Raw genomic sequence first — 14,487 nt, 5'->3', positions numbered from 1 at the left:
AACACACATTTCAGTTGGTCTATCAAAACCTTAAAAGATATTTCTTTGTAATTTTGCCAGTTAAATTAAGAGTTAAATTCGATAAATCGCATCGAATCTCAGCTCTGCCTGCCGTCTGGGCTGGGCAGCCACATAAACAACGATTGGCCTGTTGTTCAGATAGGGTCTCTGAAGTCTCGTATCAAACAAGAACGGACTACAATTCTACTTGTAAGACTGCATTAATTAGTGTCTTCAATTCCAAAATGAAAAAAAGTGATGTAACACAGTGGTAAACTTGCCCCGTCCCGACTTTTTTGGAGGGTGTTGTAGGCATCTCATTCTAAACGTGTTTATATTTACAAAATATAATTAAATTGATCCGTGAAAAAATCTTTTCTTTGTACTGTTGTCTGTTAAATTAAGATTCAATAATCTCCTACCTACCTATGCCATGACTCAATGTAATACATTAGCAGCAAAGGTGTAATCATACACTCATTTTGTGATGACGTTGTGAAAGAAATCTCCTCACCATATGGACAGGGGTGGCTCAGGGCCCCATGGGTCCATCAGCTTCAGCGTTTATAGACGTCACCCTTTCTTTTCCCTGAAGGTCACACTGCCAGGGGCAACAGCCTGCTTATATCTCTTCTTTGCTCTTCAGATTATTGTTCTCGGGCTTTTAACGCCACGCCTGTCTCCACCTCCTCGTAGGCTCTGCCATGGCAGCAGGTGTCAGTCTGCTGAACGACGTGCCTTACCCCAACTCAAACAGCAGCAGCGGCAGTGTGAGGAACGGTGTAGAGCTCAGCACTGACATGCAGCCAGGTACGACACACTTATGTGTTTACATCCTCTGTGTGAAAGAGCATTTTTAAGGATTTAATTACATAGTCCATATTTTACATTATTATTTTAATGTTTATTATATTTTAATGTTAATTAATATTTTAATGTGCTGTAATTACAGTGATAATGCAAAGGCTAAGATAATACCCATGACTCTGTTTTGCAGTCACAATAACAGTTGCATTTTAGTAACCATTGTTGTGTGCCTGGCTACCAAAGACTCTGACTCCCAGACCCACAGCATTCGTTCTGTTTGTGTTTGTAAATGTGTGTTCAGCTACACAAAGGACTGCAATAAATTTTGATTATGGTTATAAAGCTTAATCCTTGGTACAATGTCTCCAATTGCAGTAGTAAAATTTGATTAAAATGTCCAATGTTAAGAGGCTGCAGTCTATTTTAAAATACAATGTATATAATGTATATGATGATGTCAGAATCTAATGTAATAAAGTAAATAATGGCAATGCCAGGGGTTATTTATCAGATTCATTGATCCATGATTTAAGTCAAGCACATATATACACCGATCAGGCATAACATTAAAACCACCCCCTTGTTTCTACACTCACTGTTCATTTTATCAGCTCCACTTACCATATTGAAGCACTTTGTAGTTCTACAATTACTGACTGTAGTCCATCTGTTTTTCTGCATGCTTTGTTAGCCCCCTTTCATGCTGTTCTTCAATGGTCGTATGTAAAGTCAGAGACGGTCACTCATCTATTGCTGCTGTTTGAGTTGGTCATCTTCTAGACCTTCATCGGTGTTCATAGGACGCTGCCCACAGGGCGCTGTTGGCTGGATATGTTTTTGGTTGGTGGACTATTCTCAGTCCAGCAGTGACAAGTGAGGTGTTTAAAAACTCCAGCAGCATTGCTGTGTCTGATCCACTCATACCAGCACGACATACACTAACACACCACCACCATGTCATTGTCACTGCAGTGCTGAGAATGATCCACCACCTAAATAATACCTGCTCTGTAGTGCTCCTGTGGGGGTCCTGAACATTGAAGAACAGGGTGAAAGCAGGCAAAAAAAGTATGTAGAGAAACAGATGGACTACAGTTTGTAATTGTAGAACTACAAAGTGCTTCTATATAGTAAGTGGAGCTGATAAAATGGACAGTGAGTGTAGAAACAAGGAGGTGGTGTTAATGTTATGGCTTTTTCCCACTGGAGTGACATTGGATTAAGGCATTAAACCCAAAGCTTTGTCTAATGTTGAATTTATTTATATCATTAACAAGAATGACCATTTCTCTCTAGCACAGCACTATTTCCTGTCTCACACTTTTTCAAAACACTTGCTTTCTTTGTACCAAATTAAATCCATTAGTCCCAAACGGCTAACTATGAATCGCTTGCTGCATTATTCCGTCCCCGGGGAAAGTGAATCGTCTGTCTTTCCAACACATCAACCAATCTTCCCTCTATCAGAAATGCAACGCAGCTAAACCTCTGCTCAGTCTTCCATTGACTTGAGCACCTGTCACTATAGAGACCATTTGGAAAGCAACAGCGGTGGTTACGTGGCTTCTTTTGTGATCTTTGTGCACTATTGGTGGAAATAAAGGGGCATGCGAGTCTTGAGGAAGAGGAGGAAGATGTGCAGTGAAGCCGTGGCTTTACTTTCCTCATCCTCTCAGAGGGTCATGGTGGGAGTCAGTATTGGATGCGAATGTAATTCTGTTTCTTTTTAAACCTAGCAAAACTTACAGTATGTATGTGTGAAGGAAGCTTAAAGATGTAGTGTTGTGTTTTGAATTTTGGACTCTTGGAGGAGCATTATTTCAGAAGCAGACAGACCTGGATGGTTTGGCAAATTGAGATATGTGAGAGAGCTAAGGTTTTATCAGTGACTGAAAGTTTAAGTCTGCAGAGCTTAGAGTTGAATTAATACATTTAGGTTTGAACTTTTATTTTCCCTTTCAATTTTTGTTAGTTCATCTCTGGAACAGCTGGACGATCTTCCACAATAATAATCGGCATTTCCACTCAATCCATGCCGTTTCAGATTTCAGACTCAATGTCAGGGTTCCAACTGCAAAGTACACCAAAATGGGTGAGACCCTGAGGCACGTCATCCCGGGACATATGCAGTGTTCCATGGCATGCGGGGGACGCGCCTGTAAATACGAGAACCCGTCTCGCTGGAGCAACAAGGAACAAGCCATAAGAGGACTCTACTCTTCTTGGTAAGTGATTTCTCTTCTCATTTCATTATTATTATTGTTATTTAATATTATACAGTTACTATTTAATTTTAGGAGGTCTATACTGTGGATTCTGAAACTGTTTAAAATGTTTGCACTCTTTGTATAACCCATAATGATGGCTAATGATGCTTGTTATTGTGGCACAAACTTGTGGTCATGTGCATCCTGTTCGCTATCATTTGGCTTGAAATGGGTCTGGAATTCAACTGAAGTCTACCTATTGCATTGACTATTTGTATTGACTGGACATAGATTGGAAAGGCACATACCTGGGACAAAAAACAAGCCATGACGTCCAGGAAACTGTCTGTGGATCTCTGCAATCAAATTGTGGCAAGACATGGATCAGGGCAAGAGTATAAAAGGATATCGAATAATATAATTGTTTACAGGACCACAGTGGCCTCGATAATTTTGAAAAAGAGAAAGCTTGGCACAAACTTGAACTTTGGCCAAGAAGAGACTTGGTCAGGGTGGTAAGAAGGAAGCCAAGGGTCACTCGGAACGAGCCTTAGTTATTTTGTTGCATGTTTAGTGTTGATTGAGGGGTACAAATGACAATGATATCTATTTAAAATCGAATCTACAACACACTAAGGTAGTAGTTTGCAAAGAGGCAGGGCAGGCGCATTGGTGGTGGGGGGGCATTCAGCAAGGCAAACGAATGAGGCATGTTTGAGCACTGCTAGCAAAGAATGCAGGTACGCCTAGGTGGCGCAGTGGGATATTCCGCTAGCACACCAGCGCCGAGATTCTGAACTCCTCGGTTTGAAACTCGGCATCGTCACCGATCGGCTGGGTGCCATCTAGCGGGCATAATTGACCTGCAGCAGACACGGTTCTGCTAGGGCAGGATGACCGGACTATGTGGGTGGGGTCTTCAAACACTGCGTAAGGACCCTGATTGGCAGAGAGAGAGGCACCTGTGCAGAATGCATAGGTGAAAAGGGTTCCGCAAAGGGCTGCCAGCAATATACCCACCTCGACTGCAACTGGGGACCCCCAGATTGGGGAAGGTGTGGAAAAAGTCAAGGAGTCTGAACTCTTTCTGAATCCACTGTATATCACTGCTGAAGACACTGGTTCTGTTTGAGTTTTGGCCCTATAGTGTCGGATTACGACTTTGTGCAACGATTTTGAGGATGATTTTGATCTTGGTTTCTCTGTTCTGTTCAAATCAGGATCACAGACAACCTGTTAGCCATGGCGCGGCCCTCCACTGAGAACATCGACAAATACAACATCATCGAACAGTTCTTGAAGTAAGCCGCGCTCTGCATGTTGCATCATAAGTAAATGACCCACCGGGCGAGGTTTTGTTTACACTGCGATCTTCCTAGATGCGGCTTAAAGACCATAATTAACCTGCAGCGCCCAGGAGAGCACGCCAGCTGTGGCCACCCGCTGGAACCAGAGAGTGGATTCACCTACCGCCCCGAGGTCTTCATGGAGGCAGGGAGTGAGTCATACACGCCTTAATCGGGCTAATAGAATCAAGCATATTCTCCTCGGTGGAGACTTGATAATTGTTTCTGACTGAATTATCTTGATGGTCAAGCGAGGAGCTGAAGGACCTTCATGTTTGTTGTTTTGAACACAGTATGATTAGCTACCTCAAGCTTGTAATGAACCTGGGAGTTGGGGAGAACACCTAACGAGTTCTCTTGAGAGGGACTTCTTGGAAAGGGCGTTAGGGAAGGCTTCAGCATTTCATAACATGCTTGAATTATCACGCAGGTGTGTTAGAAATCACAGTAGGATTCACGTATGTTGTTGCATAGTGATCAACTTGGCAGTTTTTTTGTTTACATGATATGGGCAACATACACTGTATGGCCTAACACCCTTCTAATTATTGGCTTTAGTGGTTTTAGCCGCACCCATTGCTACCAGGTGTGTAAAATCAATAATATAAAATTAACTACATGTTTTTGTTATATGCTAATAAAGAACGACTCTTTCTTTTAGCGTATCTGTACCCCTCACAAATCACGAATTGCATAAATCGAGATCCATAAAACATAGTTTGACAAGTGCTTTGACTTCAGCCCAAATGAACATCTTTTTTTTTCTTTTTTCTTTTAAATATTTGTACCCCTCTTTTTTCCCCAATTTTTATCCCCGTCTAGTCGTGTCCAAGTACCCTGATTGCATCCTCTATACTGATTCGACCCTTCACCGCTGACTGAGGACGCTTCTCAACTGACAGTCAGTACAGACTGCATTTTTTCACCTGCACGAGTCGAGTTCATACACATGACGGGCACTGTGTACGGAGGGCCACACCCCCATCAGCATTATTCCTCAGCCCTGTGCAGGCGCCATCAGTCAGCCAGCAGGGGCCGCAGTCGCACCAGTTATGAGGACCCATGATCCGACTTTCTTACCCTCTAACCCTGAACAACAGCCAATCGTTGTTCATGCAGCCGCCCAGCCCAGTCGGAAAGGCAGAGCTGAGATTCGATATGATGTATTCGAAACCCCAACTCTGGTGAGCTAGCGTACTTTACCGCTGCGCCACTTGAGCGGCCCACCTGAACATCTTTAAGATTACTTGAAACATTGGTTGCCAGCATTGGTGCCTGACCTCCTAAATGCTCTTAAGACTAAATTCTCACAAACATTTTTTCCTATCCTACGACCAGCCCTTCTGGCCCGGACATCAATGTCGTTGCGATCTTTCGGCCAGAGCGACTGACCCGTGGGGGGATTATACATAGACCATTGCTGCTGGCCCAAACCGTTCAATAAAGCAAATGACGTCTAAGGAAGTGTGTCCTTAGTGTAGTTATTTATAGACTGGCCTTTGGTCATTTATTGAATTTCTGTGGGTCGGCATAAATTTCTTATTGTATAGAAGAAGGTTAAAGGCTGTTATAGCTGCAAGTGAAGGTGGACTAATGGTTTATCGGGATGGCCAATGATGTATTTTTAATTTTCTTGGCTTTTTGGAAATACAGTAGATATTAGGATTGTCGGTTTGAATCCAGCCTCTGCTATGTAGCCACTATTGGGCCCTTGAGCAAGGCCACTAACCCTGTCTGCTCCAGGGATGCGTACAATGGCTGACTCTGGGCTCTGACCCCAGCTCCCAAACAAGCTGGGATATGTGGAAAAAGAATTTCATTCCAGACTAGGCATAACATTATGACCACTGACAGGTGAAGTGAATAACACTGATTATCTCTTCATCATGACACCTGTTAGTAGGTGGGATATATTAGGCAGCAAGTGAACATTTTATCCTCAAAGTTGATGTTAGAAGCAGGAAAAATGGACAAGCGTAAGGATTTGAGTGAGTTTGACAAAGGCCAAATTGTGATGGCTAGACGACTGGGTCAGAGCATCTCCAAAACTGCAGTTCTTGTGGGGTGTTCCCGGTCTGCAGTGGTCAGTATCTACCAAAAGTGGTCCAAGGAAGGAAAAGTGGCAAACCGGCGCCAAGGTTCATTGATGTACGTGGGGAGCGAAGGCTGACCCGTGTGGTCCGATCCAACAGACAAGCTACTGTAGCTCTGATAGAAAGGAGTCAGAATACACAGCGCATCGCAGTTGCAGGGCTGTTTTGGCAGTAAAAGTGGGACCAACACAGTATTAGTAGGGTGGTCATAATGTTATGCCTGATCAGTGTATATGTATGTATGTATATAATGTTTTATTTTTTATTGCAGGATCTTTGCATATTAAACCTTCAGGTAATAGTGATCACCTGTATGTATTTCTTTCTAGTTTATTTTTACAACTTTGGATGGAAGGACTATGGAGTAGCTTCACTTGCAACAATCCTAGACATGGTGAAGGTGATGTCTTTCGCCATGCAAGAGGGGAAAATGGCCATCCACTGTCATGCCGGACTTGGAAGGACAGGTCAGTATTAATTAATGCTCGTATGCAGTGGCAGAATGAAACGATCATGATGATATTTTTGTAGTATTATTTTGCAAAATAAATAAAAATTTGTAAATTTATCCATTTATTATCACTAACCACTGGGTACAATAACATATTTTTTCCACAGTGAACAAAGCAGTAGTTAAAAATAAATAAATAATTTTTTTAAATAAATGCATTTTTCATAGCCTTGCAATTATTAATTTATTTTTTCTTTTTATTTTATCTTTTCTGTCTAAAAATAAACCCTTGCAATTAATACTTCCATTTTTCTTTTTTATTTTATTTTCTCTTTATCTACAAAAACGAATAAATACATAAAACAAGGCATTTTTTCATAGCAGTGCAATCAATCGCCATTTTTTTTTTCATTTTATCTTCTTTATATTTAAAAAATTAATTTAGTATTTTTTCATAGCCTTGCAATAAATAATTTTCTTTTTCTTTTCATTTTTCTTTATCTAAAAAAATATAAATAAGTAAAACAAGGTATTTTTTCATAGCCTTGCAATAAATCATTTTATTTTTCTTTTCATTTTTCTTTATTTAAAACAATATAAATAAATAAAACAAGGTATTTTTTCATAGCCTTGCAATAAATATTTTTCTTTTTCTTTTTCTTTATCTAAAAAAATATAAATAAATAAAACAAGGTATTTTTTCATAGCCTTGCAATAAATAATTTTATTTTTCTTTTCATTTTTCTTTATTTAAAACAATATAAATAAATAAAACAAGGTATTATTTCATAGCCTTGCAATAAATATTTTTCTTTTTCTTTTCATTTTTCTTTATCTAAAAAAATATAAATAATTAAAACAAGGTATTTTTCATAGCCTTGTAATAACTATTTTTCAAATATATTTTATATTTTTTATATCTTAAAAAATAATATATAAATAAAACATTGTTCAATCAGGATGGGGTCCACATTGGTTTTGCTATATAGTGTACACTCACTGGTCATAATTGTGAAAAAATACTGTAAACTTATAATAACGTTTACAAACTGCATCAGGAATAAAATTTGCACTATATAGAGCACTATATCTCTCAATCCGGTCATATCCAATCACCCTGGTTATATCTCACCTTCACTGCTGACTCTTCCATGTGTGCAGTTGCCAAGGTGGGTTCACTCAGGGATCAGTAATGTGTACGAAGAGTCACGCACTGCTCTTCATTATTCCCCGTCTCTGTGCAGGTGTCGTTGACCAGCCAGCAGAGGCTGCAATAAAGAGGAGCCCCTCCGGCCCTCCCACCGGACAGACGTTATTCATTCATAGCTGTACCAGAGATTAGCCAATCATGGCTATGTGTACAAATTAATAGCATTTCAATGTAATATAAACTATATGCGAAAAGTACTTGGGCATTATTATTTAGTAAGTCTGAAATTCTTAGTGTTTCAAGGTTTATAAATTATTAAGATCAGCCTTACTCATCGAAACACTTTAGGGAAGGCTCTCTCCGTTCCGAATAATTGTGCCCCTGTCCACAAAGTTAGGTCCAGTGGCCTGCACAGAGCCCTTGGCCTTCTCTTCCAACACTAGTGCATGACTTTATAAAAGTAATCTTTTACTAAATAGGCACAAACTCATACAGCCATGCTTTTAATCTAGTGGAGGCTGCTATAGCAATGAGAAGGATATTACTGACCATGGTTAAAATGGTCATTGTTGGGTGTCCACATATTTTCCATTATATGTGAAGACGGGCACCACTATTTCATACCAGTATCAGTAAACCGAAAAAGCTGTCATAGCATTTATTCGTCTGCATTCTATTCCCCTCAGGCGTCCTGCTGGCGTGCTACTTGGTCTTCAAGCTACGAATGAGCGCAGACCAGGCCATCCTGTTCGTGCGGGCCAAGCGACCCAGCTCCATCCAGACACGTGGTCAGTTGCTGTGCGTGCGCGAGTTCGCCCGCTTCGTGGCACCGCTGCGCTCTGTGTTCTCGAACGCAGAGCCAAGAACACACACCGTCACGCTTTCGCAGTACCTGACACGGCAGCGCCACCTCCTGCATGGGTACGAGGCGCGCCAGATGAAGCACGTGCCAAAGATCGTCCACGTGATCTGCAGGCTTTTGTTAGACGTCGCGGAGAACAGGCAGGTGACCGAGGAGAAAAACGTAATCGAGATCCCCGACCTGACCGCCGAGGTTGAAAAGACGGTATCCCAGCAGGCCTTGCTGCAGCTCGGGAAGGAAATATGGGGGAAGGGCGACTGTGTGAATTCACCTCGCTCCTTGGAGTCCTCCACACCCCCTCTGGAACAGTTTGACCCCCTGTGGAGTGTTTGGTCTGTAAACGAAGACAGTAAAGCTCAGCATTTACGCAGGCTGAGCGTCAGTGATTCTGCCCTGAACTGTTTGGGTTCCAGAACCAAGCGGTTGCACTGGCACCCGGGCCACGTCTCAAACCTCTTAGGTAAGCGATGTACGTCTCAAAACAGGTTAGTTCCGGAATCCCCAAAGCTTCAGCCCTCCAGACCATTACTGACTTATGAAAATGGCATCAACTCCAAACCGAGCTCTCTAACTGGATCCTCATCGTCCATCAACAAATGCAGGAAAGAACCGGAACGAGCACCTCGCTCTCCACTATTCAGAAAGCGCATTCCTTTGAAAGAGATCAAGCGCACCAGGTCATTGGGTTTTTCCAAGAGCAGCACGGCTACAACGACAGACTGGCAAACGGCAGAAAAGTGGAGTCAAGAGGGTCAGTCAGACCAGGTTAATAATAAACCGTTTATATCTATGGAGAGCGGTGATGTCCACATGTTCCAGACTGAGCTCGCGCTCGAGGATCGCCATGTGCAAGTGGCTAAAGCTCTCGCAACGGACGCAGTGGGGGAGAATCTCAGGAATGCCATCTCAACGTGGCAGGTAGAGTAAAATCTATATGCATACATCTACACTATATGGACAAGTATATGGACACCCCTTCTAAATATTCAATTCTTGCGTGTTAGCCAATGAATTCAATACAACTAACATAAACATAATATGGTTGCGGTAAAAACACACGCTGCAAACAGAGCTGAGATCTCGAATACATCGTATCGAATCTCGGCTTTGCTTGCCGGCTGAGTCTGAGCGGCCACATGAACAACGATTGGCCTGTTGTTCAGATAGGGGCGGGGTTAAGCCGGATGGGAACTCTCTCTCAGACTAGTGCGATTACGAGCTCTGCTGGCTGGTTCGTGGCGCCTGCACGGAGATGGGAAAGGAGTGCGGTAGAGGGTGTGGCTCTCCGTACACAGCGCTGTGCTGTACTGTACTGCACTGCACTCGTCAAGTGTGGGTGATAAGATGTTCGAATGCTGTGCACGTGTCCGAGGGGGCGTGGAGCAGCCTCGTCCTTCCCAACCAGGAGCAGGGACCAGCATTAGTGAGAGGATAATCGACGGGCAGAAATTGGATGCGTGGGAAAGTGGGAGAAAAAGGAAAAAAAAGAAATAAATACAACACTGGTGCTCGCCTACAAAGCCAAAAATGGACCAACCCCAAGTTACATTCGAGGTCTAATAAAACCCCGCTCTGTACCACGCAAATTCCGAGCCACTAGTCTCGCTCGACTTGATCCTCCACCCAGAACTCAAGGAAGACAAGCATCAGAGCTCTTCTCTGTACTTGCACCCAAGTTGTGGAACGAGCTTCCCTTGTCTGTCCGAACATCTGAGTCTCTCACTGCCTTCAAAAGACGCTTATCACCTGGATTTTAACGTCATGTTTTACACACTTTGGTTACATTCATGACAGGAACCTCATTACACAAGGTTCATCAGTTCACAAGGTTATATCAAACACAGTCATGGACAATTTAGTGTCTTCAATTCACCTCACTTGCATGTCTTTGGACTGTTGGAGGAAACCGGAGCTTGCGGAGGAAACCCACGCGGACACGGGAAGAACATGCAAACTCCGCACAGAAAGGAGCCGGACCGCCCCACCTGGGGATCGAACCCGGGACCTTCTTGCTGTGAGGCGACAGTGCTACCCACTTAGCCACCGTGCCACCCTATCATCTCTTTACTAAACACCTAAGATGAAATGTACTTACTAACGCTCTTATTAATTCTTGCTTTTAAAAAAAACAAAAAAACAAAAAAAACCTTTGGTTCTATCAAGGTTTCGGCAGATTTATTTTCTTGGACTGTTGTCCACTTAAACTAGAATGAGGTAATGTTCACTATGGAAGCACTTTTGTAAGTCACTCTGGATAGGAGCGTCTGCTAAATGGCAAAAATGTAAATGTAATTTGTAACACATTTTGCGCATGGCCAGCTCTAACAGAAAGATACATACGTTTGAATTGAATTTAACAAGAATTAATTTAAAGGATATGTACTACGAATGCATGGTGTTTATGCTTGTCCTTATTACCTGTGTCCTTCAGACAGAGTTGAACAGCAGAGAAGGAGCCTGGGAGAGATTGTACTTGGAGCGTGATCCACTGCTGCTCTCCTCTCTCATGTGGTCGTGGCTGGAGCAGCTGAAGGAGCCGGTCATCACTAAAGAGGACGTAGAGGAGCTGACTAGCAATAGCCACAAGCCCCTGCAAGCTCTCAATGTTTTGGAAAAGGTAAAAAAAAGAACAAAAAGCAGAAACTAAATTATGGCCTGAACAGAGCCCTGACATCATTCTCATTAAACAGCTTTGGAATGAATTGAAATGTTAACTGTGAGCCAGGCCTTCTTGTCGTGATGCATCAATAGTAACATAATAATAATAATAATAGTAATAATGTAAGCATTAATAATAATAACAATACTAATAAAGATGATGTTAATAATAACAATAATAGTTATATAATAATAATAATAACAATAATAATATTAATGATATTAATAACGTAAGAATTAATAATAATGATAAAGATGATAATAATAATAGTTTTATAATAATAATAATAACAACAATAATGATAGTAATAATGTAAGCACTAATAATAATAACAATACTAAAAAAGATAATGTTAATAATAACAGTAAGTTATACAACAATAATGATAGTAATAATGTAAGCATTAATAATACTACTACTACTACTAACAATAATAGTAATAATGTCAGCATGAATAATGATAATAATAGTAATGTCAGCCTGGATAATAACAATAATAATAATAATTATAAAAATAATAATAAAGATGATGATTATAATAATAATAATAATGATAATATTAGTAGTAATAATGTAAGCATGAATAATAGCAATACTAAAAAAGATTATGTTAATAATAACAGTAATAGTTATACAACAATAATAATGATAGTAATAATGTAAGCATTAATAATAATAATAATGATAATAATAATAGTAATAATGTAGGCATGAATAATAACAATAATAATAACAGCAATAGTTATATAATAATAATAATAATAGTAATAACGTAAGCATGAATAGTAATAATAATAATAATAACAATATTTATAACGACGATGATAATGATAACAGTAATAGTTATATAATAATAATGATAGTAATAATGTAAGCATTAACAGTAATAATAATATTAATAAAGATTATGTTAATAATAACAGTAATAGTTACTGTATATAATAATAATAACAGTAATATTTATATAACAACAATAATAATAATGATAGTAATAATGTAGGCATGAATAATAATAATAACTACTGATAAAGATGATAATAATAATAACAGCAATAGTTAAATAATAATAATAGTAATAATGTAAGCATGAATAATAATAATAATACTGATAAAGATGATGATAATAACAGTAATAGTTATATAATAATAATAATAATAATAATGGCAATATTGTAAGCATAATAATAATAATAACAATATTGATAAAGATGATAATAATAATAATAACAGCAATATTTATATAATAATAATATTAATCATGTAAGCAATAACAATAATAATATTAATGATAGTAATAATGTAACAAATAATAATAATAATAATAATAATAATAATAATAATAATATAGTAATAATGATATTAATAATAATTTTAGTTTTATTCATATTTTATTTCACTAGCTCTGTAGAAGTCATGAATGAAGAGGCTTTTACATTCTCTACATATCTGCCTCTGTATGTTCTTTAGGGCAACAAACAAACCCTGCTGTGTGTTCTGGACTGTGCTGCACATTTAATGAAATTCCCCGACGAGCTTGAAGCGGCTGTTCTTCACCGTACAATCAAAGCATTCACGAGGGTGAGTTCATGTACGACTGGCATTCACGCCTGTTTGAGAGGGCATGGGAGTAACAAGCAATAAAGGACTGCAGTGGTAATGCCATTCTCTCAGTGTGTAATTTGACCTGGGTTTAGGATTATTGCACTAACTGTGTTGTCCATCTCTCCCAGGTTACCAGTGATTCAGTGAACGGCCAGCAAATCTATAAATCTCTGGTGGAAATTCTAAGCCTGGTTCTGAACGATATGAGAAGGAAAGCGCTGGAAGAGTTACACAATTAAGTCTCCATGCCACCAAAAATAAATGACCTGGTAATCTTGGCTAGATATGCACCACGCTAATGTCAGTGTGTTCCAAAATATGCTTAATGCAATGCAAGTTCAGGCTGCATTTAAAGCAGAATTTCTTCTATGCGTCATGATTTTTTATTGTATTAATTTTTTTATTAATTTATTTTATTTTTTAGTTTATTATTATTATTTGTTTTTTTGTTTTGCAGAGCAGTTTTACAAAAATTTCACAAGTCTTTACAGGCGCATTCACATGAGAAGCAAAGTGCAAATATGAGACAAATCTGCATTTGTGTGGAATAACCATCAAATCCACTCTGAAAGCTCCACGTGTACCTATGTCTAGCTGTATTGTCCTTACTGTTTCACTTTTAAACTTGTGTTAAAGCTTGGGGTGCTGAGCAATTGTGAGAATCAGCTAACGTGGTTTAATGTATTAAAAGAACGACATAGAAACACTAAATCTCTTTTTTTATATATATATATATATATATATATATATATACTGTATATATATATATATATATATATATATATATATATATACAGTATATATTTGTTTATGCATTTTCTCCCCTTTTCCTCCCTTTTAGCGTGACCAATTGCCCGATTGCATTACACTTTCTTTCCACCAATGCCGATACCCGCTCTGATTGAGGAGAACTTAGCTAACCCACGCCCCCTCCGACTTGCAATAGGGATCAGCACTGTGTATGGAGAGACACACCCTGACAGCACTCTTTTCCCCGTCTCTGCAGGCGCCATCAATCAGCCAGCAGAGGTTGTATTTGCATTAGTTATGAGAGAGTCCCTATCCGGCTTTAATATCCCACCCCTATCTAAACAACAGGCCAACCGTTGTTCATGTGGCTGCTCAGCCCAGTCGGCAGGCAGAGCTGAGACTCGATACGATGTATTCAGGATCCCAGCTCTGGTGTTCCAGCATGTGTTTTTACCGCTGCGCCACCTGAGCGAGCACACTAAACCTCTTTTCATTATTACTGCTCATAAGTCCTCTCTAATAATTGAACTCCTAGGTCATTGTTTTAGCACAATAAGTCA

The 14,487-nt window shown here is 39.7% G+C and overlaps 1 protein-coding gene across 1 annotated transcript; it reads left to right on the top strand.

Annotated features, from left to right (window-relative positions):
• Positions 1–2,858: 2,858 nt before the first annotated feature.
• On the top strand, positions 2,859–13,526 carry ptpdc1a (protein tyrosine phosphatase domain containing 1a). The gene is made up of 8 exons (XM_062986733.1): positions 2,859–3,032; positions 4,235–4,315; positions 4,394–4,512; positions 6,783–6,920; positions 8,741–9,834; positions 11,348–11,533; positions 13,043–13,153; positions 13,306–13,526. Exons 1-8 carry the CDS (start codon positions 2,896–2,898, stop codon positions 13,414–13,416), a joined length of 1,977 nt encoding a protein of 658 aa, XP_062842803.1. The 5' UTR covers positions 2,859–2,895; the 3' UTR covers positions 13,417–13,526.
• Positions 13,527–14,487: the final 961 nt, after the last annotated feature.

Source organism: Trichomycterus rosablanca, chromosome 24, assembly GCF_030014385.1.
Source record: "Trichomycterus rosablanca isolate fTriRos1 chromosome 24, fTriRos1.hap1, whole genome shotgun sequence".
NCBI lineage: Eukaryota > Metazoa > Chordata > Actinopteri > Siluriformes > Trichomycteridae > Trichomycterus > Trichomycterus rosablanca.
This window is presented reverse-complemented; position numbering and strand designations above follow the sequence as displayed.

Coding starts and splice junctions, on each gene's coding strand:
- ptpdc1a (XM_062986733.1), top strand. CDS start 2,896: ATGGGTGAGACCCTGAGGCACGTCATCCCGGGACATATGCAGTGTTCC. Junction 3,033..4,234: donor AGAGGACTCTACTCTTCTTG/GTAAGTGATTTC, acceptor TGTTCAAATCAG/GATCACAGACAACCTGTTAG. Junction 4,316..4,393: donor ATCATCGAACAGTTCTTGAA/GTAAGCCGCGCT, acceptor CGATCTTCCTAG/ATGCGGCTTAAAGACCATAA.